The sequence below is a fragment of the Pelophylax lessonae genome (genome assembly GCF_965119305.1).
Source record: "Pelophylax lessonae genome assembly, chromosome: 7".
Lineage (NCBI taxonomy): Eukaryota > Metazoa > Chordata > Amphibia > Anura > Ranidae > Pelophylax > Pelophylax lessonae.
In genome coordinates this window covers 273,541,996-273,568,793 of record NC_138774.1, presented here as the reverse complement: position 1 = coordinate 273,568,793, position 26,798 = coordinate 273,541,996, and the positions used below count along the sequence as shown (strand labels likewise).

Below are 26,798 nucleotides of genomic sequence, written 5' to 3'. Positions count from 1 at the left end.
CTAAGAAGCCACCTTCTGCGACAGAGAGAGCAGAGGAAGTTCTTGAATATTTTCAAAGGGAGGCTTTTGAAGCATCGACAGTACCAAATTGAGATCCCATGGAGGCAACAGGGATCTCAGCAGCATAGCCAGATGGCGAACTGCTTGCACAAAAGTGTGAACCAAGGACTTTGCTGCCACCGGTCTTTGGAAAAAGATGGCTAAAGAGGAAATCTGGCCCTTGATGGTGCCCAGAGCCAAACGTTGATCTACACCTAGTTGTAGAAACTCCAACAGGCGAAACACTGAAAAGGAGCCCCCGAACTAGGCAGAAAAAAAAAAAAAACTGGAGTCCTACAGTAGGAAGTGATGGCATACTCTCTGGGACCGCCCCAGGGACGTAAACAAAAAGGTTTCCGCCTAGTCCTACTCCTGAAGAGAGACATCATAAAGCCCAATGGTCTCACGACTTGAAGCTGTGTCCGTCAGTGAACGAAAGAAAAGGCATCCAACCTCCTGGGATACTAGTAAAAAAAACCAAAGCATTGGAGTTGGAGGCCAGGCTATTCAGGGGCTGGCTTAATGTTTTTGTTTGCCAGTGTCCTAACCTGGAGTAGGCAGTAGTATAACCTGACGTTTTAATAATTCCTAACTTTCCATGAGTCCCTCAATAAAAGAATGAAGCAATATACATAAAATACATTTGAGATTAGAAGCAATGGAACACTTTTCTCTTGCAACAGCATCTAAGCAACCTCTGTTCCTCGAAGACCGCATTCACACTAAAGCGGCACGACTTCTGGGGCGACCTGTGAAGTCGCACGCACCGCGACTTTGCCACGACTTGCACGGACTTCCTATAATGGAAGTCTATGCAAGTCGCTCCGAGGTCGCCCTGAAGTAGTACAGGACCCTTTTTCTAAGTCGGAGCGACTTATGTTGCTCCTATTAGAACCGGTCCTGTAGCACTGCATGGACCGCGACTTGTCAGGCTGACAAGTCGCGGTAGTGTGAATGGAGACTAACCCAGTGATGGCTAATCTTGGCACCCCAGATGTTTTGGAACTACATTTCCCACAATGCTCAACTACACTGCAGAGTGCATGAGCATCATGGGAAATGTAGTTCCAAAACATCTGGGGTGCCAAGGTTTTCCATCACTGCGTCTAGCCTCACAGAAGCTTTTCAAGAGGTTTCTAAGCATATTCAGTTTAGTTCTGCTCTCATCTACATTATTATAGGGGGCAGAGTCTGGATATGGGAAGAGCTGCTCCATTGACACATGCAATGGATGAAAAAGAGGTCCTGGGCTACAAAGCAGCACCAACTCTAAATGGTAAATTATTCACGACTTGTTTTGCACTGTTTAAAGGATAAGATTGCTTTCAGATTTATATATTTTAATACTTACTGACTACAGGCACTCGGGCACAGTGGAGTTCTTTGAAGCTTTTCATCAAGTTAACTAAGACCTCAACAGGAAACCATAACAGCCAGGTAACCAGCATTTTAAAAGGGTTAAGCAACGGTAGCCTTCATATTTCAATCTTTGCAGGTTTTTTTTTATTGACAGATTGCCTTCAAAAATGTATTGGTAGATGTTTTTCCTTTTGTCTAAGCAGCTTCAATATATTTCAGGAGTCTGGTAGGTGGTCTACCAGCAGTGACACATCTGCATAGACTGAGCAGCTGTCTCTTATATAACGGTTGGAAGAAACAGCTGAGGGGCAGGTAAGCAGACCAACAAATCACTAATCTGGATAAGTTTAATATTGGCTTTACCCAGTGCACTCTAGGCAAGGTCAAATGCGAACCATGTGGAAGGCTATAGAGCAGAAGTCTTCAACCACTGTCAGAATGGACTAAAACAGAGCACTCCACAAAAACCTCTATTTAGAATCAATTTGAACGGTTTAATGAATTATGTAAATCAGGCAAACTCCTCTTGGTTTCATGCTTACGGGAAATGTATAATGCAGTGGATATTTAAATGTACGGAAACTGAGCACCCGATGAGACGCTGCGGCCAGCAACATAATAAGGCAGCCGAGAGCCCCATGTGACTTACAAGCCACTGAATGGGGACCACCGCTCTAGAGCTTTGTCAGTTCACCAGATACTACAGAAATCATCCTTAATGAGTAACCGCTCCAACAAATACTTATACCTTTCTCTTATTTTTTTTCACACAAACAATAATAAAAAAACAAAGATCACTAGTGTTAAAAGGATTATTTGTAGTCCTTAATTGAAATCTTGTTCAAAGTGCAACAGGAATTGCTTCAAGCCCTCCAGCTGTCATCTTTCTGTAGGCACCGTGGCGAGCATAGCTGCAGTAGAGTGTGACATCCGGCCGAGCACGCCAGTTGTTCTTGAGTGCTTCACCATCCATGTTCAACAGGGTATGTGAGGGCAAGTACAAAAAAAAAAAAAAAGCGCAGCATTATCCAAAAAAAAGTTGCCGGAATTCACAGCATTATCCACCCCATACTTATTATGTTTAATTTATATTTTTAAAAAATAAATAAAAATAAAAAGGTGGGTTTTCATGCAATAAAAATGGTTTAGTTCTTTCAGTAATTTTTTTTCAGGAAAAGGAAAATAAAGTGGGAGGAAACAAAAAAAAAAAAAAACTTGTAGCTCTTATAATATTCCATCAGTCTGTCTTCCATCAATTGACTGATCATTGAACAGCGTGCATTTGAGTGCTTGGCCCCTAGTCCTGACATGCAGAGGAGGGCCACTGGCCAGACAGGCATTGTAAACCCAGTGAAGGCCTCTTTCTTTCTCTTTTGGTCCGTCAGTTTAAATGTTCCTCGGTGCGCCATGGGCTGTACTGGCTTCAGTTCCTTCCGACTGCCGTGATATTGTGGACGCTACCGTCATACCCCACCCTGTCAGTTTGCTCGTTGTTGTCTCACTGAAGCTTTGTACCGAGTTTACGTTGTCTGTTTCTGGAAGGGTAGTAAAAAAAATAAAAATAACAGTCACTATGGTAACAGCATGGTAATTGATCCTAGCAGAAAAACTTAGATTATATGGCCAAATGTTTATGGACACCTGACCATCAAACCTATATGAGCTTGTTGGATATCCCATACGAAAATCATGGACATTTGATATGGCGTTGTCCCCCATATCTCTCCGTGGCTTGAATAGTATGCGTTGCATACTAGCACATTATGACTTGCAGGGGATTTTTTTTTCCTTTTTTTAAGCTGCAGTTTCCTACCGCTTTAACTATCATATTCCAATCTGTGTTACAAAATGACAGCTAAAGCCCGACTTGTTTCTACAGGCAACAAAAACATGCATACATGCCATAATTTTACAATCTTCTTTAAAAAATACCAATAATGATACAGTGTAAAGGGATTGCTTAACCACTTACGGACCACCCGCCGCATTTTTACGGCGGTACTTTGACGTTAAATACTGCCATAACCCCCTGTCCGCTTTAACATAAGGGTGGTCCCAGCATCACCCTTATGGGCGGCGGGAGAGGTGCTCTCCCCAGCCCCCCCTCCGCTGCGTCCGGTCATTCACCCAGCATACCAGAGCAGCCGGTAGCGGATAAAAACGATCCAGTCCGCTGTCCACTCAGGCAGGAAGTCGAGTGAGGGCAAGATGGCCCTCACTCGACTCTATGGCCTTGGAGGACCGGAGCGACGTAATACGTCACTTCCTAGCAGCGGATTTAAAGAGTCCATTTTTCATCATTTTGTTTTTTAGTGTAGAGGTGAGATGTGAGATCTTTTTGGCCCCAGATCACACATTAAAGAGGACCTGTCATGCTTATTTCTATTACAAGGGATGATTACATTCCTTGTAATAGGAGTAAAAGTGATCAAAAATTTTATTTTTTTTATTTTTTTTAAAAAAGTGTAACAAGAAAAGATAAAATAAATAGGAAAAAAAATAAAAATAAAACTGAAGCGCCCCATCCCCGTTAGCTCGCGCGCAGAAGCGTATGCATACCCAAGTCGCGCCCACATATGTAAAACGGTGATCAAACTACACGTGTGAGGTATTGCCGCGATTGTTAGAGTGAGAGCAATAATTTGAGCACTAGACCCCTCTAACTCTAAACTGATAACCTGTAGAAATTTTTAAAGTGTCGCCTATGGGGATTTTTTAAGTACCAATGTTTGTCGCCATTCCACGAGCGTGCGCAATTTTGAAGCATGACATTTTGGGTATCAATTTACTCAGCGTAACATTATCTTTCACATTATAGACACAAATTAAGCTACCATTTCTGTTTCTTATTTTTTTATTTCATAAAAGTGTATTTTGAAAAAAAAAAAATTGCATTCGTAAGACCGCTGCGCGCATACGGTGTGATAAAAAATATTGCAACGATCTCCTTTTTATTCTCTAGGATCTATGCTAAAAAAATATATTATATATATATATATATATATATATACACACACACACACACTGTTTGAGGGGTTCTTAGTAATTTTCTAGCAAAAAAAAAAAAAAAAGAAGATTTTAACTTGTAAACAACCAGTGTAAAATAAAAAGGCCCAGTCCAGAAGTGGTTACAAAAAAATACCAATAATGACAGTGTTAGAGCCGGTTTACACTAGGGCGACTTGGTCGCCTGACAAGTAGCGGTCCATTCAGTGCAATGGAACCGTTCTAATCAGAGCGACTCAAGTCGCTCCGACTTAGAAAAAGGTTCCTGCACTACTTGGGGGCGACTTCGGAGCGGCTTGCATTGACTTCTATTAAAAGAAGTCGTTTGCAAGCCATGTCGCGCTGCAGGGGGCGGCTTCAGAGTCCGGTGGCTTTGAAGTCCCCCCAGTGTGAACCGGCTCTAAGGGATTGCTTAAACAATACCCAATGTTGGTAAATCTAAAGACGATTGCACTGATTGTTACGTGTGTGACCAGGTGTAGGCCAAATGGATCTTTGGAATATTTCCTAGTTGTTTTTCACATTGTCTTTCATTAAAAAAAAAAAAAAATAATATATAAAAATGTTTTTTTTTTTTTTCTCTTGTTCAATGGCACTACCAAAATGAAAAATACATGTGGTTTTCTCTTCCTGTAAGCAGGCCTTTTGCAGAAGATAAGAAGAAAAAAAAATTTTATGAAGACAAGTGTAAAATGATTACAGGTAGTGATCTATATTGCAAATGTTATTTCTGTGTGTAACAAAGGACTATAAAAAAAAAAAAAAAAAAAAAACAATTTACCTGGCTTCTGATCGAGTGACTGTGTACTCAAACCACAAGATGTTGGGAATCAAACTGGTGTCACGGATAAGGAAGAATTCTGCGATCGGCCTGCGGACAATAAAATACAGATATAAAAATATAATTGCATGTAACCAATTTAAAGCAAATCAATGCTTCTCCCATGCAGAGCAAAGCAACAGGTTCACTTTGACCGGGCCCCACCAGCAGTACATGCTAATCTTGTCTGTGCTCCCCACTAGGACAAAGTTCACTGGTACTTTTAAGTATAGGGGAACATGTGACAAATACGGTGCGCTGATACAAGGAACTCCGGAGAGAGAAGAGGAGGAGTATGTGCAGCTGATTGGACCAACATTAAAGAGAACCTTTTTTTTTTGGTCTGCATAGGTAAATCACAACCACTTTAAAAGAGAAGAAACAAAAAAGATACTCTAGACCAGGCATGTCCAACCTGCGGCCCGGGGGCCGCATGCGGCCCGAAACCACAGGCAATGCGGCCCACTGCCCCCTGACAACTTTTTTTTTTTTGCTGGGGAGGAAGTAAGTCGAGTCGGGGGAATGGCCACAGAGGCTGCGTCGGAGGGGATCATCCACTAGTTGTGTTAAATTAGTGCTGGGGGGGGGGGGCGCGGCAGCACGGGAAGGGGACAGCGGCGTTTTATTACTTATATACCTTAACTATAGTATATATGTTATATGCGCCCCGAGAAAATTTCTCTACACTCAATGTGGCCCAGAGAAGCCAAAAGGTTGGACACCCATGCTCTAGACAGAAGGGCTGGTGACTCCGTGTGCTCTTGAAGAAAAGTACTTTATTACTGCAAGGTACAAAGTATATACTGACGCGTTTCGGCCATAGAGCCTTCATCAAAGCAAGAATAAAAGATCACTGAGGGAATAGATTAATGATTTTTGCAGAATATGGCATGACTATTTTGGTGAGATAGTGTAAAGAGTAAAGGCGCCTCCCTTTATGATATAGCACTTGTGTAGTGTAGAGCTGCCTTCAATTTAAGTACAATAAACTTAAATATAAGATAGTAAGTGTCGTGAGGCACTGCCACTATGCCATAAGTATATATGAAAACCAACGAAATATATTTTACAACAAAACCAGCACTAAACGCATTTACAACTGTGACGCGAGACAGTATAAAAATATAAGAATATAAGTGACGGCAATAAATGCAAATAAATAAAACTGGATAATAAAAAACATAATACCAGTGCTGATATATAGAAGGTGTAGTGACGGCAATAAATGCAAATAAATAAAATTGAATAATAAAAAAAAGATAATACCAGTGCTGATATAGAAGGAGTTGGGATGGCAATAAATGCTGCATAAATTAGTGCACTACAAAAGAATATATATCATAATGGACAATAGTGTCGTGTGTGATTTATTTGCATTTATTGCCGTCACTACACATTTTATATCAGCACTGGTAATATGCTATTTATCTATTTTTATACTGTCTCACCTCACATTTGGTGAAATTTATAGTTGAAAATGCGTTTAGTGCTGGTTTTGTTGTAAAATATATTTCGTTGGTTTTATTATATACTTACGGCATAGTGGCAGCGCCTCGTCACACACTTTTTATGACTATTTTGGTGTCTCAATGATTTCTTGTGCAATTTTTTTTCAGTGCTGGACTGGGAACACTTGAAAGCGACCCTGTCATGTATTTAAAAGCTCCAAAAATGCATACCCTGCAAAAGATTATATGTACATGCCTTGCTTGTGCACGCCGTTGAATACTTCATCAATGCCAGAGGAATAATCTCCTGAATTCTGCTGCAAAATTGACTTTTCTGGGATTGTTGATTTCCTGGGTCCCTTGTAGCTCTCCCTGGTTCCTCACTATAACTTTTATGGTATTACAGGATAAAGCTATGACAGAGGTCAGCAGAAGGAACCAGTAAGAGTTGCCGGGGACCCTGGACATTGACAGTCTCAGAGTGTCAGCTTCCTAGTGGACTTTAAAGACCCCCCCCTCCTCTAGAATGAAGCAGCACAGGAAAGGCAAGTATATACACTCTTCTTTTGTGGTGCATGTTTATGTGGAGTTTAAAATAGAGGACACAGAGGTTGATTTACTAAAAGCAAATATACTGTGCACTGCAAGTGCAGTTGGAAGTGCAATTGCTGTATATCTGAGGGGAAGCTCTGAAATGAGGGGAGCTCTGCTGATTTCTATCATACAATCATGTGCAAGCAAAAATGCTGTTTTTTTTTTTGTTTTTTTTTCCCTGCATGTTCCTCTAAGATCTAGAGCACTGTTTCTCAACCTCTTGTCAGTTGTGGCGCCCTTAACAATTCTGCACAATCTCGAGGCACCCCATTCTAAAATGTAAAAACAAAACCCTAAAATAATAGTTTTACATATTGCAGCAACATCCATACACATGGGCCATCCAACATTAGAAGTGATTTATTTTTCCACTATTGCAAACTGGTACGGACTAGTGTTCTAGGGTTTCTCTTCTTCTATTTGCTAATGTGACCCCAGTGCTGATGGAGAGGAGTAAATAGGTATGCTGTGCAAGCACCCATCCTTCTCCTTATCAACCAGTGATGTCACTGGTGACTGGTTGTCAGGGTGCCAGTGGCTTGACCCGCACAGTGCCCAGGGTTATCAGGGTGCCAGTGGCTTGACCCACACAGTGCCAAAGCTTATCAGGGTGCAAGTGGCTTAACCCGCACAGAGCCCAGGGTTATCAGGGTGCCAGTGGATTGACCCGCACAGTGCCCAGGGATATCAGGGTGCCAGTGGATTGACCCGCACAGTGCCCAGGGATATCAGGGTGCCAGTAGATTGACCCGCACAGAGCCCAGGGTTATCAGGGTGCCAGTGGCTTGACCCGCACAGTGGCCAGAGTTGTAATTCTCCAAAGTAAAAACCTGTTGCAATTTGTTGCCATTTTGCTAAGGCATCCCTGAAGAAGCCACGAGGCACCCTGGTTGAAAAAGGTTGGTCTAGAGCAACTTCACTTGTGGGTGCATGGGCAGGTGCACTTGAAGCGCACAGACTATTTGCCTTTAGTAAACCAACCCCATAGTCTCTTGAAACAATGCAATTATGGTTAAACTTTAGCTTAAAAAAAATAAGTTTAAGAGCCTGGAAGGGTTAAACCTTTCGCAAGATTAAGCTCCATCTATATTGGCTTTTGAGGGATTTCACCTTACTTGATGCTTGACACAATAGAAAGTGAATAAAATCACCCAAAGGAAAGTTTGGGATCAGAACTGTAATGCTGTCTATGATCCCACGAGGGGGGTTTTCACCTACATTTCTTGCACAGGTGTAAGGCAGAACAGAAAATTGTCCTCTATATAGATACAGACAGGATTTAGATTGGATCCAAGATGTAACTATGCAAAAACAAACAACCCCTTCCAACCATAAGCTTGAGTTTAAAAAAATTGCTTGAAATTGGGCTTTAAGAAAAAAGGGACATGTCATGACCTACTATTATACCCTACTCCAAATTTGGAGATGTCAAAACTGGTATTACGCCATTTGCCTGGGAAGAGTGGCGCTCCCTGGACATACAGAATGGAAGTTATACAAATGTATGCGCAACTACCTTGCAGTGTCTACTCTAAAGCCTCGTACACACGATCAGATTATCGGACGGACTTACGTCCGATTTGTGTTGCATGCTATTCTCATATGTTAAGCGGTTACTTTCATACGAAAATTCTCATGCAAAAGAATCCAACTTCACAAGTGATGTCATGTGTTGAATTGTTTTGTATATATTATTTCATTTCCAAGTATGCGTAGTCTTGCTCTTAGGATTTTTTTCGGACGAAAACTGTACTAATTAAACTACATTTTTATTGCAGGGTATGCCTGAAGTCTGATTTGTATATAGTGCAGGCTTCTGGGAAAATTGGTGAGCCAATCACACAAGCAGGAAATTATGTTTCTGGGGGTGTGGTCAGTATACATTCTATGTACAGAACACCTCCAGGTGGCCATATTGCATTGCATTTTCAAAAAATTACAGCGGCTGCAGATTGAAAAGGAAAGGTAATTTTTGATAACATTCTATTACAATATGATTTGTGTCACAATTTTATACGCTAGATTGGTTTTTCTTTTGTTGCTATTTTTTTCTCCATGAATGTCGAGTTACCATTTAATGTACAGAAGGGCAATACTAATAACCTCTGTAACAATAATGACCTTCAGTGAAGGAAAAATAAAAATGCTTCAGAATAACTTCTAATGCAGGGTGCATGTGTTTAATAAACCCACTTTCTCCATTTATTTGAAATTATGTTATTACACTTTACAGATAGGAGTGTTTCAATACACAATCCAAGTTTGGACAGATTTTCAAAGTCTCTACTATTACACATAGCTTACCAGGCTGCGATTCTTGGGAACAGGGGTGTTAGGATCTCCTGTGTGAAAACAAACCAGGCTATAGCCAAGATGCTTCCAGCCACAGCTCCATACGCAACTTGACTCCAGCTGTGATATATGAGATACACTCTGCCAGGGAAGCACAGTTGTTAGACAGAATGCAGCACAATGTGCTTGATAGTACACAGGAGAGCGTGTGTGCTCTATTGTGCTTACCTACTATACGACACAAGACACGCCCCTGTCAGGAGACACAAGGACAGTACATGGCGCCAGAGCAGGTCCAAGAACCGAGCGTTGTTGGTCTGGTGCATTCTGATAAGACAGCAACATGAGATGAAGTTCAGAAACAAGCCAATTTAAAGCTGATCTTAAAATGTACACTAAAGTTGGCCATAGATGGATCGAAAATTCAGCTGGTTCGGCACAGACTGGCCAAGTTTTGATCCATGTATGGCCATCCCTGTTCAACAGAACTTGGACGTTAGACCAACTTCTGTTGAACATGATCGTTAAAAAAATGTTCTCGATCAGCAACTGCAGCTGCTGATCATTGTATTCTGACAGCAGAGGTGTCCTACTGTCAGAATAACAATGTCTCAGCGGGGAGGATTTCTTCATTCTCCTCAATTGTGTGGATGGAGCAATCCGTTTGTTCGTTTTTTTTTCAATCAGCCTGCTAGCTAATCGGGAAAAACGTGCCACCTTTACATTGATCCAGCCTGGACCAATTTAAGTATGAATATCTCATACTTGAGAGACCGCTGTGGAAGCTGACAACCATTGTAGTAGTCAGAACTACTAAAGCGATTGCTGATTTTTCAACGTATTCCAGGCGTCACTGCGCAAGCGCCGTCTGCCTGGGAATAGCCGAACATGTACAGGCTTTCCCGAGCATCGGCAGCGCATGCACGGTGACGGGTTGGCGCCATTTTTAAATGGAAGGCGCCTCACCGACAGGTGAGACTCCTCCGCAGCCCCTGCATTTCCTCATGCAGTGCTGCAGGCATGGTACAGGACATTCTCCTGTACTATGCTCGCAGCACTGCATCTCCTGTACCATCTGTGCCATGCCTGTACCATCTCCTGTACTATGCCTGTACCATCTCCTGTACTATGCCCACAGCCCTGCATCTCCTGTACCATGCCCGCAGCCCCTGTTTTGTGTCTCATGGTTGTCCAGTTGGGTCTAGTAGCTGCTGCATTTCCCACCCTAGGCTTCTACTCGAATCAATAAGTTTTCCCACTTTTTTGCGGTAAAATTAGGTGCCTAGGCTTATATTCAGGTCAGCTTATACTCAAGTATATACGGTGTGCGAGAAGGTGTTCTGTCAATGGCAGCAATGTCAAGTGAATGAACCCATGAGCAGTGTGCAGTGCAGCAGCCACACAGGGCCTGAAAAATCGCAGCAATTACCTGTAGTAGTGATGACTACTACAACAACAGATGACAGCTTCTACAGCAGCCCCTCACATATAAGATATGCATACTTACATTGGACCAATGTAAGTACGCAATTAAGATCATACCTAGAGTTCAGCTTTAACTCAGTTTTAATCGAAGACCTGCTTTTCTTTAGGGAATGTAAAGATGTATGTATATGTAACTGTGCCCAGATTCTATAGTCCTGTTCCCCTATAGCTGTACATCTGCAGTGAGAGATCTCTAAGGCACTGCTGTCTCTGATATCTATTCTTATGAGATTGATTAGTTCACTGCCATGCCGCCAACTGTTCTCCTTGCTGGAGTGAAAACTGTACCCGAGAACCTGCAGTACAGAAATATCCCTGCTTTCGCTGTATTTAGTCTGTGAATGTGTGCTTCCTCCAGCAAGTGAAGGAAAGGTAAGCTAAAGCAGTGGTCCTCAACTCCTGTCCTCAGGGCCCACTAACAGGCCAGATTTTAAGTATTTCCTTGGGGAGATGCAGACTAGAATACTGCAATCACTGAGCAGCAAATGAGATCACCTGTGATGTAATTTAGTTATCTTGCAAACCTGGCCTGTTGGTGGGCCCTGAGGACCGGAGTTGAGGACCACTAAGCTAAAGCACTAAAAGGTGCCCGCTTTACACCACGAAGGGCTATTCTTTTGAAAAAAAATTTTTTGCATCAATTACACACACTACATTTTCCCTTAAAGACAATACACTACCCTTTTATTTATGGTCGAGTTAACTTTTAACAATCCAACTCACCTTAAATAAAGGAAGAGGAATGAATATACAGAGAAAAACCACATGAACTGAGAATGACTGGAGGGTAACCCATACTCTGTTGTGACTGTTGTGTGTGTCCCTGTCAAATTAAGGGGAGAAATTACCAAGTGAAAAATCAGCATCTTCTACAAATCGAATTCAACAAAGCCTTTTCCACACAGGTGAACCTAAGGCAGTGAGCCTTCATCACACAATAACTCACCTTCACAAGGACGTGGCTCCCTCACTATATTCTTTATTAACCAGTTTACACCTTCATTCGTTACCAAGCCCCCCAGAAAGGAAATCTGCAAACAGAAAGAGACAATGAGATGCCATGATCTGGGACAACTGGATGATCAACAAAGACGAACGGTAATGATATGTGAACTGACCGTGTGAAGTTCTCTCTTGAATATGATTAGCGTCACAAAACTGACAAGAATGAAGACTGGAGATAGGCTGAGGTAGGCCAACAGCTGCCCATAGACATCCCCTGTAAAAGATTGGCAGAGAGCAGAAACAACATCATTATCCAACACAATCAGGTTATTTTGTTATTTCATTTTTTTAATTTGAATACCAGAAACCAAAACGGGACTGAGGCAGCATAATGTATCCTCCCCCCTCTTAACACCTATGCGGACTAACCTGTGTAAAAAAAAGATATAGTGATTTGGACTGTGTAAAAAAGATGTTCACTCGCCTATTATCAGCCCGTTCCAGTCCTGTCGCATGACGGGCTCCCCTTTGTCTGCCAGCGGTGGCTGCAGGGGAGAGGAGGGAACGCCGGCAATGGCTGGGACATGGATGCCTATCGATGACATCACCCCTCCAGGTTTTAAAAGCTGCCGTTGAATGCTCTCCCCTGCAGCCAGCTGACGCAGGAGCTCACGTGACTGGACCGTAGCGGACTGAAAATAGGCAAGTGCATGTCTTTCTTACACAGGTTAGTCAGCATAGGTGTCAGTAAGAGGGAAGGGACATTTTTAAGGCTAGTTAGTTTTAAGCTGAAATTCTACTTTAACTATCACCTGTATTTATTAATAAAAAGCAGGGTGGATTTGATTTAAATCGAGTCAATTTAAAGCACCAGAAAAAAGGCTTAATTTAAATCAGCTTGATTACAATCGTAATTTTTAAAACAGCAAAGATCATCTCTGTCCCTCGGAGGCTCCTCCTCTGACCCGCTGTTGACTCACTGACTGTCCCATTCACTTTAATGGGACGGCTGGTGATGCGGCAGTGACACAGCAAGGTGAGGGACGTGGCGGCAGCAGGGTAGTGGATGCCCGCTAACAGGCGCTGCCATGAGGGATCTGAAATGACAGGTGCTCTTTAAATATAAGGACTCATTCTTGCTGGTAGTTGGTGTGAAATTGTGTGAATAGATCAATGCAGTGCATGATATCTCAGCTTGCAGAGCTTTGATTCATTGAATGAGTTTACCAAAAATGTAAATATTGCAGAATATATATATATATATATATATATATATACATACACACACACATATACACACTAGGGATAGACAGATATGTTTTTTTCAGGGCCGATACCGATATTTTGGTCACAACATATTGGTATCGGCCGATATTTTGTACATTTAAAGTTTTGAAAAATAAAGACAATTTTTGACACAAATCTGGTACTGAACAGGTTAATTTTTGTTTAATGCTTAATGGCTGGTTTGCTGGCACCCTGTGGTGGATGGCTGGCTGGCACCCTGTGGTGGATAGCTGGCTTGCTGGCATCCTGTGGTGGATAGCTGGCAGGCTCCCTGTGGTGGATGGCTGGCTTGCTGGCACCCTGTGGTGGATAGCTGGCTGGCTGGCACCCTGTGGTGGATGGCTGGCACCCTGTGGTGGATGGCTGGCACCCTGTGGTGGATGGCTGGCTGGCACCCTGTGGTGGATAGCTGGCTGGCACCCTGTGGTGGATAGCTGGCTTGCTGGCATCCTGCGGTGGGTGGCTGGCTGGCTGGCACCCTGTGGTGGATAGCTGGCAGGCTCCCTGTGGTGGATGGCTGGCTTGCTGGCACCCTGTGGTGGATAGCTGGCTGGCTGGCACCCTGTGGTGGATAGCTGACACCCTGTGGTGGATGGCTGGCACCCTGTGGTGGATGGCTGGCACCCTGTGGTGGATGGCTGGCTGGCTGGCACCCTGTGGTGGATAGCTGGCTGGCTGGCACCCTGTGGTGGATAGCTGGCTGGCTGGCACCCTGTGGTGGATGGCTGGCTGGCTGGCACCCTGTGGTGGATGGCTGGCTGGCTGGCACCCTGTGGTGGGTGGCTGGCTGGCACATTGTGATGGGTGGCTGGCTGGCTGGTACAGGGCCTGTGGCTGGCTGGCTCGCTGGTACAGTGCCTGTGGCTGGCTGGTAAAGGGCCTGTGGATGTGGGTGGTTGGCTGGCACCGGGCTGCTGTTAGTGGGTGTATGGCTGTAATACACTCCCGAGAGACTAGTCCCAACTCCAGACAAGGCTGTCCAAGGCAAGATAGACGGCAGAATGACGTCACAAAAATATCGGCAATATTGGCCAGTTCTGGGGCCAATACGGATTTATCAGGGAAAGTACATATCGGCCCCCGATAACCGGTCTATCCCTAATATATACATACATACATACATACATACGTACCCACATATATAACTAAGCTCCATTTCATGCTGAATAAACTAAATTATGTATTTATCTTAAATAGAAAACTATCCTAAAAAGGTAGCTGTTTACTCCACAAGCATTTTATTAAAATAAAATTTGATAAAAAAAAATCCAATTTTAAATTTCAAAAAATCAGATTTTTTTAAAAATTTTTTTTTTTTTAATCATTGATTTTTATCCACTCTGATAAGTAGAGGTACCTTAAACTGGTTTGAGCTTCTTGTAATCCCCTACACAGCAGGATACGCTGCCCAGTGTTCTCAAACACTGGGAGCCTGCTAAAAATCATGATCTCAGTGTGTGGATTTCTGTTCACTACTAGCCAATTGGCAGCATTGAGATGGATCAGTAACCAAGCTAAAGCTATCTTGCCTGCAGTTGGAGCAAACGGTTATTGACCTCGCTTTGCAGTCTGGCAGGGCTCTGCACATAACAGGATTTGCCGGACATAATCACAAATCCTTCAGCAGCTAAACAGTTCCCATGCAATTTTTTAAGTTTTAATCATTTAATTGTCTGCCAATAGAGAACGATTTAGCAAAGGTTTGACATTTTCCTGACTGTAAGCTGGTTTTGCAAGTAAGCAATGCAATATTTTAATTCCAATTTGTGGTTTTCCAAATCTATAATGTGGCTCCTCTATAACTCTAATGGAGCTTAGTAGTATTATTTATTAACCACTTAAGCCCCGGAAGATTTTACCCCCTTCCTGACCAGGGCCTATTTTGTGATTCGGCACTGCGTGACTTTAACGGACAATTGCGCGGTCGTGTGACGCTGTACCTAAACTAATTTGACGTCCTTTTTTTCCCACAAACAGAGCTTTCTTTTGGTGGTATTTAATCACCTGTGCGATTTTTTGATCATGCGCTATAAACAAAAAAAGAGCGTCAATTTTGCAAAAATAACAATATTTTTCACTTTTTTTTTTTATATGAAATTCCCCCAAAAAAATGTAAAAATCAAAATTTTTTAACATTTTCGGCCAATTTGTTTTATGCTACATATGTTTGGTAAAAAAAAAAATCACAATAAGCGTATTTTGATTGGTTTGCGCAAAAGTTATTGCGTTTACTAACAAAGGGAAAGATTTTTGTCATTTTTTTTTTAACGCGTAATGGCGGCGATCTGCGATTTTTTTTGCGGGACTGCGACATTGGGGCGGACAGATCGGACCCCTGACTGACATTTATTACACTTTTGGGGTTACCAGTGACATTTCTACAGTAATCAGTGCTATACATATGCACTGTTACTGTAAAATTACACTGGCAGTGAAGGGGTTAACTTTTTTTGAGAGGGAGGGGCTATGTGTGTCCCTAGGGGCGTGATTCTAACTGTGATTGGCTGTGGCTTGAGGTGTAGGAACAGTGATCAACGGTCCTACATAGTAGAACCGTATGATCACTATTCCTACACAGGGGAGAATGACAGGCGGCTTGTTTACATTAGCCGCCTGCCTTTCTCCCTCTGCACCAACGATCGCGAGTGACCGGCGGACGATCGGGTTCGCCGGTCACACGCGTGGGGGGGTCCGTGACCGCGCGGGAGCACGCATCCGGCGGCTCGCGCTCGCTCCCTAGAGCCCTCACAGGCTAGCGACGTAGACCTACGTCGCTCTGCCTGTGAGGGGCTGACTGCTGCAGTAAATATACTGTGAGCAGTCGGCAAGGCGGTCGTGCAGGTAGGATGCCCGGGTCTCCCGGTGGGACGGGAGGATGACAGGTCTGTGTCCGCTCCGCTATGCGGAGCAGACATGGACACAGGCAGTTCTCCTCTATTGGGCGGTCGGATTAAAAATGGACTGCATGTCCGTTTCCATCTTATTGTCATCCGATTCGCAGGTTTTATCAGGTCAGATTTTTGGCAGGTGTATCTGCCACCCCATAGAGTACAACGGGTGGTCTGATCGGGTCCGCCTGAAAAACTGACAGGCAGACCGATCAGTCTGCTGGTGTGAAAGGGGCCTTAGGAGAGGGGGGAGGGAGCATTTTTAAGATTAGTTAGGTATATCCTGGATTTCTATTTTAACCACTTCCCGACCGCCCGCCACAGTAGGGCGGCCCTCCTGTGCGAACCGGCATTTGTCGGTCGCGTGCCTGCAGCGGGGACTCCGACGCACGGGGCAGGCGGCTCAGATTGCCGCCTGACACCCGTGATCGCTCCCCGCTGAGACAGAACGGTCAGCTGTTGTAAACACAGCTGACCGTTCTCCCTGGAATGATCACAGAGCTCATGTGATCCTTCTATATAGGAACACATGTCTCTGTGATCATTTCAGAAGCCACGCCCCCATACAGTTAGAAACAGGCCCCTAGGTACACACTTAACCCCTTGATCATTTACTGTGTTAACCCCTCCCCTGCCAGTGTCATTATTACCCCTCCCCTGCCAGTGTCATTATTACAGTAACAATGCATATTTTTAGCACTGATTACTGTAGTAATGTCACTGGTCCCCCCCAAAAGTGTCAAAAATGTCAGACAGGGGTCCGATCTGTCTGCTGCAATGTCGCAGTCCCGCATATAAAAATTAAAAAAAAAAAAAAAAAAAAAATCGCAGATCGCCGACATTACTAGTAAAAAATAAATAAAAACATAAATCTATCCCGTAGTTGGTAGACGCAATAATTTTTGCGCCAACCAATTTAAAAAATGTTTATTGCAATTCTTTTTGTGGCAGAAAACAAAATTGGCCTAAAATGTTAAAAAAAATTTGGATTTTTGATTTTTTTGGGGGGGAATGTTACATAGCAGAATGTAGAAAAAATTTTTTTTTTTTTTTTTTTTTTTTTTCAGAATTGTCGCTCTTTTTTTGTTTATAGCGCAAAAAAATGAAAATCACACAGTTGATCAAATAACACCAAAAGAAAGCTCTATTTGTGGGAAAAAAAAGGACATAAATTAAATTTGGGTACAGCGTCGCACGACCGCGCAATTGTCAGTTAAAGTAACGCAGCGCCGAATCGCAAAATATGGCCTGGTCATTAAGGGGGCAAATCCTTCCGGTCCAGAACTGGTTAAATGGGGGGGATAGGGAAACATAATATAAAACCACATTTTAGGTTGCCAGACTTGTATTAAAAAAAAAAAAAAAACATATTGAATGATATTAACGAACGAATTCCTTTTACATTTGCTTGCAGTCATGCTTTAAACAAGCCGAATGCATACCGTTATCTTCATAACTGCCATCCCACACAGTCATAGAGAGACAGAATTCTAAGCAGCTGACTGATAAGATACTGTCCATCCACAACCGTCTCTTTCCTCCATCCACTATAATATATTCAGTATCATAGAAGAAACATTTTACAAACTATCTGAAAGCAACATACAGGGGCTGCCAGCTTCCTTCTGAAAATGCTAGCTTGCTTGGCCAAAATGCTGACCTAATGGCTTCACCAATTTAATTTTAAAGTGGTTGTAAACCCACCTCTATAACTTGTATCTATCTATAATAAGACTTACCTATAGGTGCTGCAAATATCTCCTAAACTTGCACCGTTTAGGAGATATTTACATTGCATGCAGCCGATGACATCATCGGCGCATGCGCTCTGAAGAAACAGCCGCCCGGGCCGTTTCTTCAGAGCCCTGTGGCGTGACCGGCGGGCACCTGCGCACAAATGCGTGGGAGTCCACAGACCTGGAAGGAAGACGGACGAAGATAGATGCGGCCTCCAGCGGGGACAACGCCGGCTTCGTTTGCAGGTAAATGTCACATAATGTGCTAGTATGCAATGCATATTAGCACATTATGCATTTATTTTGCAGGGAAGAAAAAACAAAAAAAAAAAAAAAGATAAAACCGGAAGATTTTACTTCCTCTTTAATTAGAAATTTTTGCCATATAAATATTTTTTTGTATCAGCTGGGTACAGTCTGCTTCATTTATGTTTTGTTTTTTTAGACATAAAGTATCAATTTATGATTCAATAGGATTTTTATTGAAGTTTTCAATTAAAAAAATATAACACAATAACAACAACAGCGTAAATACAACAAAATGAGACATACAACACAGTGACAATCAGAAGATTCGGTAGTTATCGAATTTAGCTACCAATGAAAATTTACGCATACAGTCTTTTTTTTTTTTTTTTATAAACCCGTTATGCTGGGAGAACTAAGAAAAAGGGGGGGTCCAAGAGAAGCAAGCAAAAGGAGAAGAGGGGAAAAAAAAAAAAAAAAAAAAAAAAAAAAGAAGAAGAAGAAGGAGGGGTAAGGAAAAGTCAAAAACAAGAACAAGGGCACGCACCATTGCCCGGACAATCTTTTGTTGATAGGTTGTCAAATTATCAATTTAAATACATAGAATGAAAAGAAGATAGAATACATTCTGTAGTCTCTTAGGCCCCCTTCACACAGGGCGGATCTGTTTTGACGAACTCCGCTTGCTCAGTGGGGATCGCTCCGTTGATCCCCACTGATCAGTCTCCGCTCGCTGTGCGGACACAGACCTGTCAGAGTCCCGCTTTCCTCTATGAGGGGATCAGATGAAAACAGACAGACTGCATATTTTCATTTGATCCGACAAGTTCGACAGAAGGAGAATATATCGCCATACGTCTGTTTTCAGCGGATCTTGTCAGATTAGATGCCAGACGGTGTACACGTCCACCTCCAGACGGGTGTACACGTCCGCCTCCAGACGGGTGTACACGTCCCGCCTCCAGACGGGTGTACACGTCCCGCCTCCAGACGGGTGTACACGTCCCGCCTCCAGACGGGTGTACACGTCCGCCGATGTCCGCCTCCAGACGGGTGTACACGTCCCGCCTCCAGACGGGTGTACACGTGCCGCCCCCAGACGGGTGTACACGTCCCGCCTCCAGACGGGTGTACACGTCCCGCCTCCAGACGGGTGTACACGTCCCGCCTCCAGACGGGTGTACACGTCCCGCCTCCAGACGGGTGTACACGTCCCGCCTCCAGACGGGTGTACACGTCCGCCGGCGTCCGCCTCCAGACGGGTGTACACGTCCGCCTCCAGACGGGTGTACATGTCCGCCTCCAGACGGGTGTAAAGGGACCAGAAGAAAACTAGTAAAATAGTCTCTTTATTGAACTGTCTATAGACCAAAATTTAAGGTACAACCAAATTGCTCAATGGAAGAGACGATTTTAGAGCCCATTCACACTAGCGCGACTTATGAGGAGACTTGTGTGGCCCCGGGTCGCTTGACATAACAAAAGCAATGTTAATCAATCAGTGCCGTCTTAATTGACACTACTGAAGTCGCTCCGACTTCAGAAAAGGGTCCTGTACTACTTTGAGGCGACCTGTGATCCGACTTGTCCCATATACTTCAATGGGAGTCGCCTCCTGATCTTAATTGACACGACTTGTGATCCGACTTTCCATAACAATGGTATTGAACAAGAAAAAAAAGAGCATTTTTCTTATAATTTTTATTAAAACATGAATATGTCTTCTCTCCACCTGGCCGTTTTTCTTGTAGGCATTTATTGGGCATTTTTGGAGGCAGGCATGACCTTTTTTGGATTTAGTGTCTGGGGGGTCAAAAAAAGTGTCCCTGTGAAGTTTCAGCTCTGTAGCATGTCCAGAACCCACACTGCTGTATTAATAATAAGAAAAATGCTTTTTTGTCTGGTTCTGGACATGCTACAGAGATGAAACTTCACATGTACACTTTTTAGACCCCCCAGACACTAAAGACATGCCTGCCTCCAAAGACGCCCAAAAAAATGCCCGATAAATGCCAGCAAAAAAAAGGAAAGGGAAATTAGGTCACAAAACATCATATTCTGATTGGCCAAATACAAAGTTCTACAAAGTCGTCTCGCGACAAGTCGCGCTGAAGTCGCACTAGAAGTCGCCCCTTATGAGGCGACTTTAGTGGGCGCGGCAGTGTGAACCGGCTCTTACTGGTTTTCTTCTGGTCCCTTTTATTATGTATGTATATTTATTCATGACTGGCCACACCTCATATAAAGTCCCAACTGGCTCTTTTGCCCCTTTTTTCGCTTCATGCAACAGGGATGGAGACTCTGTTGGTCAGGAGTCTCATTTAAAGTCCCAATTTCCCCCTTTCCTCTCAAACAGTAAAGTTAGCCCGATTTTATTGTATGAAGTGAAAAATGATGGTATGCCGGGATTGGTGATCTTTATTATAAGCAAAATACCGTATTTATCGGCGTATAACACGCGCCGGCGTAGAACACGCACCCCAATATTTGGAGAGAAATTTCAGGAAAAAAGCTTAAATTTAACATAAACAGCTTTGAACTCAGCCCACCAGCAGTGTCCATAAATGCAGCCCACCAGCAGTGTCCATAAATGCAGCCCACCAGCAGTGTCCATAAATGCAGCCCACCAGCAGTGTCCATAAATGCAGCCTCAATATATGCAGCCCACCAGCAGTGTCCATATATCCAGCCTCAATATATGCAGCCCACCAGCAGTGTCCATATATCCAGCCTCAATATATGCAGCCCACCAGCAGTGTCAATGAATGCAGCCCACCAGCAGTGTCCATAGATGCAGCCCACAAGCAGTGTCCATAGATGCAGCCCACCAAGTGTCCATACATGCAGCCTAGCAAGCGCAATGTCCAAATATGCAGCATCGCAAGCGCCATTGGAACTAACCTCATTTTGTTTTAAAAAAGACCGGGAAGCAGCGCTGAGAGCAGAAGGGGCGGGCCGGGCCGAGAAGGAAGGACGAGCTGTCATACCGTAAGAGCAGAAGGGGGCGGGCCGAGCCGAGGAGAAGGGAGAACGAGCGAGCGCAGTCATCGGAAGTCCCGCCTCCTCTGCCGAGACGTGTGACGTCTGTCATAGGCGGGACTTCCGATGACTGCGTTCGCTCGTTCTCTCTTCTCCTCGGCTCGGCCCGCCCCCTTCTGCTCTAATGACAGCTAGTCCTTCCTTCTCCTCGGCCCGGCCCGCCCCTTCTGCTCTCGGCCCGGCCCGCCCCTTCTGCTCTCGGCGATGCTTCCTTGCCGTTTTTTTTTTTTTTTTAATATCGGCGTATAACACGCACTGCTGCTTTTTCCTCCATTTTTAGGAGGAAAAAGTGCGTGTTATACGCCGATAAATATGGTAATTGTCATTCTCATTTAATCCAGAATTGTACAGCTCTAATTTCTGTGTACAGCTGCATCTGATTTGCACTCTCCAGTTTTAGCAAATCAACCCCAAAGCATTCCCTGATTCTGTGAATGTCTGCACTGGTCACCTTCCCATCATCAATGGTGTTATGTCTAGATTAAATGTTTGTCATCCTCGTGACAAGGTCAGGAGCCAGCTCAGCACGGGAACATTTCAGAGAATGCTTTGCAAAATCACTCCCCCCCCCCCCCCTCGCCCAAGCCGCTAAGCAGGGGAATAGGAAGAAGCATTCAGGGGCATCAGCCAGGTATGGTATATACATAGTTATATGGGTCCAACTTGTTACACATGTAACTGTATTACATAACAATGCTGGAAATTATTCCTTAAGTGCTGGTTCACACTGAAGCGGCACAACTTCAGGGGCGACCTGTGAAGTCGGACTTCGGCGCGACTAGCATGGACTTCACAGAATGAATGTCTATGCAAGTCGCTCCAGGTCACCCTGAAGTAGTACAGGAACCTTTTTCTAAGTCGGAGTGACTTGTGTCGCTCCTATTAGAACGGTTCATGTAGCACACAATGGACCGCAACTTGCCAGGCTGACAAGTTGTACTAGTGTGAACCGGCACTAAAGCGGAGTTTCACTGGCTTTTGTGTTTAATAAAAGTAAGCAGCTACAAAAGGTGTAGCTGATTTTTAATAAACAAGCACTAACCTTTCCCACAGTCCAGCGATGTTTGCCGGGGGAGCCTCGGTTCTCTCCGTCTTCTCCCAGCGGCGCCGGTGTTGTAAAATTTTGTCGGACCCGTGAAAAAAAATCGGACCTCGTCACTTCCGGCTGGTGCGAGCCCTGGTGCGCATGCGCACAAGGTCCGAGGAAATTCTAAGACTTGGCGAACAGCTGATTGAGAGGAGGAGGGACGCACACACCACCGCGGGAAAATTGCTGTCACGGGCGAACCAAAGCTGCTAGAGACCCCAAAATTATATCGCAGGTAGCCAAAACGCTCCCCTATAGCTGATAGAAATTTGGGGTCCCGGGGATGAAAGGGCGCGGAGTAGTGACCCCGTGGGTCTCGGGGATGAAAGGGTGCGGAGCAGTGACCCCGAGAATCGGGGACCACTGCTCCGCACCCTTTCATCCCCGAGACCCCAAAATTTTAACAGCTGTAGGGGAGCGTCTTGGCTACCTGCGATTTTGGGGTCTCTAGCACATATGGTTCGCCTGTGACAGCAATTTTCCCGCGGCGGTGTGTGCATCCCACCTCAGCCCCTCCTCCTCTCAATCAGCTGTTCTCGAAGTCTTAGAATTTCCTCGGACCTTGTGCGCATGCGCACTGGGGCTCGCACCAGCCGGAAGTGACGAGGTCCGGAATTTTCATGGGTCCGATAAAATTTTAGAACACCGGCATCCCTACTGTGGGTACCTGGCTGTGACAGCTTGGGTGGGCACTGCGCATGCACGAGTCACGCTGCGCATGCTAAATGGATGGGCAATCGTCTGGGACCTCTGATGTGTCCCAGAAGATTGCAGGGAGGGAGGGGGAAAGGAGAACGTCAACCCGAGCTGCCTAGATGGTCCGAGTGGAAGTGGGAGCGGGTACCTGTCAAATCTAGGTACCCGCTCCCCCCCCCCCCAAAAAAAGAGGACATGACAAATGTGGTATGTCAGGGGGGTCGAGACCACTTAAAGTGGAGGTTCCATTTTTGAGTGGAACTCCGCTTTAATGCATTCGAGAACTGCACGACAAAATGAGAAATCACAATTTTTAATTTGCCTAAAATAAAGATCACGGTTCTCGGGGTAACCTCATCTTTTACATTATACAAAAAATTTGGGCTAACTTTAATGTTTTATTTATTTAATGAAATGTATTTTTTTCCCTAAAAATTGTGTTTGAAAGACCGCTGCACAAATACGGTGTGACATAAAATATTGCAACGACCGCCATTTCATTCTCTAGGGTCTCTGCTAAAAAATATATAAAATGTTTGGGGGTTCGAGGTAACTTTCTAGCAAAAAATACAGATTTTAACTTGTAAGCAACAAGTGTCAAAAAAAGGCTTAGTCTTTAAGAGGTTAAACTGCCCTTACAGACGGAAGTTCAACCCTTTGATCTAAAAGAACCAAATGATACAATGTTTCTATTTATGTCTCAGCGCTGAGCAATGTTGTAATAAACTTTTTTTTTTGACAGCTGGGAGCACGGAACTGCACTGCATTGTTACATAAATCGTGGAAATCCCGGATTAAGATCGTAAGGGGGGTTGAAGCGAGATCACAATTTTTTAACGATTATTCATGCAGCTCTAATGCATTCTATGCATTAAGGTGAAAAACCTTCTGTGCTGCAACTCCCTCTAAGGCCCCCAATTTTTCTTACCTGAGCCTGATCTGATCCAGCGATGTGCACGAGCGCAGCGGCACTAGCCGCTGTCTCTCTTCTCATTGGACAGATTCATAGCCATCGGCTCCTGCTGCTGTCAACTAAAAGCTGTGACATGGGAGCAGGGGGTGGGGCCAAGTCCCGCTGTCTGTGTAAATAGACACAGCAGCCGGACTCGGGAGCAAGCCCAAACGGTTGACCCCAGGGAAAACCGATTTCCCTGGGGGCACCCGATGAAGAGGAGGGGCCTGGAGCCCCGCCTGGGGACCCCAGAAGAAAATGATCAGGGCTGCTCTGTGCAAAACCATTGCACAGAGCAGGTAAGTATAACAGGTTTGTTATTTATTTAAAAAAAAAAAAAAAGCAACATTTTTCAGTCATTTTAAAGTGATTGTAAGGTCTCATTTTTTTATATATTAAAATAACAAACATGTTATACTTACCTGCTCTGTGCAATGGTTTTGCACAGAGCAGCCTGGATCCTCCTCTTCGGCTCTCCTGGCTCCTCCCTCATGTTGAGTGCCTCCACAGCAAACAGCTTGCTATAGGGCACCCAAGCCGTGCTGCAGCTCTGTGTATCCATTCAGACATGGAGCTGCCATTCGGCCACGCCCCCTCTCTCCCGATTAGCTAGCTGAGTTTGATTGACAGCAGCGTGAGCCAATGGCGCCGCTGCTGTGTCTCTTATCACTGTATAGAAAGGGGACACAGGTAAGTATAGACCCCAGATCCTTCCATAAAAATACCTGACACGTGACTATTGCCGTCACAAGGGATTTTTACATTCCTTGTGACAGCAATAAAAGTGATAAAAAAAAAAATATTTTAAAAAGGGACAGTGTGAAAAAAAAATAAATAAAGAAAAAAAAAAAAAAAAGTTTAACCGCTAGCCGACCGCCGCAAGTACATATACTGAGGCGGTCAGCCCCTCAAAGGCAGAAGGACGTATCGGTACGTCACTAGCCTGTGAGGCTCTGGGGAGCGAGCGCACTCCCTCACGGTTACGGACCCCCCCCCCCCCCGCGCCACATCGGGTCCTTCGGTCACTCTGTGATCGTCGGGGGAGAGGGAGAAAGGTAGGCAGCTAGTGTAAACAAGCCGCCTGTCATTCTCCCCTGTGTAGAAACACTGATCATACGGTTCTACTATGTAGGACCGTTGATCACTGTTCCTACAGCTCAAGCAACAGCCAATCACAGTTAGAATCACGCCCCTAGGGACACACACAGCCCCTCCCTCTCAAATAAAGTTAACCCCTTCACTGCCAGTGTAATTTTACAGTAACAGTGCATATTTATAGCACTGATTACTGTAGAAATGTCACTGGTAACCCCAAAAGTGTCAAAAATGTCAGTTAGGGGTCCGATCTGTCCGCCGCAATGTCGCAGTACCGCAAAAAAAAAAAAATATCGCAGATCGCCGCCATTTAAAAAGTTGCGTTTGAAAGACTGCTGCGCAAATACAGTGACAAAATATTGCAACGACCGCCATTTTATTTTCTAGGGTCTCTGCTAAAAAAATTATATTATATATATATATATATATATATATATATATATATATATATAATGTTTGGAGGTTCTAAGTAATTTTATAGCAAAAAAATACAGATTTTTACCTTGTAAGCGACAAGTGTCAGAAAAAGACTTAGTCGTCAAGGGGTTAATAAATTAATGGGTGACCGGGGGAAGTGTTGAGGCTGCAGCTTTATAACCTTTGACCTCTGTGGGAAGTCAAGGTGTGCAGGAATGCTGAACTAGGATGAAAAGTCCTGATATTTGAAGACGTGTATGTATCACACAGACTGCAGTACAGTCCCCCCTACGTCCACTAGGTGTCGCACTATACAGGTACAAGAGGTGGCCAGACAAAGGCTTGTCCAGTCCTCAATCCCATTAGACAGGCCAGCTAAACACACCGCAGTCCTTCTACGCATGCGCAATCTTAGCAGCCAGACCATCGTACAGCGCTTGCGCAGAAGCCAGACAGTCCCATAAAGGGATCGCAGTTTCGCCGATAAACCCCTCCCCGTCACTCCAATTCAGCCAGCGCAGGCCGAGAGACTGAAACTATAAGCCCGTCTTTACCTGCAGGATATTCAACGTGCGTGAGGGAAACTGGGCGCCATTGAGCTGAGAGCGAGCACTGTTCTACTGCCGCCATCTTACCCGGATACCGGGCGTTTGGAAACGACCAATGGCAAAGCAGGGAGAGGCGCCGGCCAATGGGAGGGAAAAGACAGAGGACACGTCAGAAGGAGCCAATGGCAAAGCAGAACAGGTAGAAGATGCGCCCAATGGCGACCTCATCTAGGAGACAGGGAGGAAGCTGGCGCGTATACGCCAATGTCTCGACCAATCCGAGGGAAGAAGTGCACCGCACTAGCCAATCGGCTTTGGCAGAACTTCTTTCAGCGGACGGACGACGCTGTGGTAGACTGAGTTTAGGGCAGCGGCCAGTTCCTATGCGGTAGAGGAGTTCCTGGTGACGTGAGGTCACGTGGTGCTGGCTCTATACTGGCTTCTGTGGAGAGAGAGAGAGTGAGACCTCCTGAAGGAATGTGAGCGCGGGAATTCGAATGCCACACCGTCTTCTTGTGACCAATGAGGACCTGTCTTACTCAGACTCCTCATGAGGGAGGCCTCATTTACAAACAACTGAGCAGGGGGAGAGTAGAGAGAGCGGCCAATAAAGGGCCACTAAATCCACATCATAAAATGGAGTAGCGCCCTCTTAGGTAGGTGCTGGGGTTTCTGTACAACCGGTTTTGGTTTCTCTACTTAAAGCGGAGTTCCACTCAAAAGTTCCCCCCCCCCTCAGGTTCCACTCAAAAGTGCAACGTCCGCTTATCTGTCCCCCCCCCCCGTTCCACTCAAAAGTTCCCCCCCCCCTCAGGTTCC

The 26,798-nt window shown here is 44.6% G+C and overlaps 1 protein-coding gene across 1 annotated transcript; it reads right to left on the bottom strand.

The window, feature by feature from the left end:
- Positions 1–2,577: 2,577 nt before the first annotated feature.
- DOLPP1 (dolichyldiphosphatase 1) lies at positions 2,578–26,086 on the bottom strand. Its single transcript, XM_082264569.1, has 8 exons — positions 25,986–26,086; positions 12,162–12,262; positions 11,990–12,074; positions 11,767–11,866; positions 9,787–9,885; positions 9,571–9,699; positions 5,186–5,275; positions 2,578–2,933 (listed from the first exon to the last, which is right to left on the bottom strand). The coding sequence occupies exons 1-8, from the start codon at positions 26,059–26,061 to the stop codon at positions 2,897–2,899; spliced, it is 717 nt and encodes a 238-aa protein (XP_082120695.1). The 5' UTR covers positions 26,062–26,086; the 3' UTR covers positions 2,578–2,896.
- Positions 26,087–26,798: the final 712 nt, after the last annotated feature.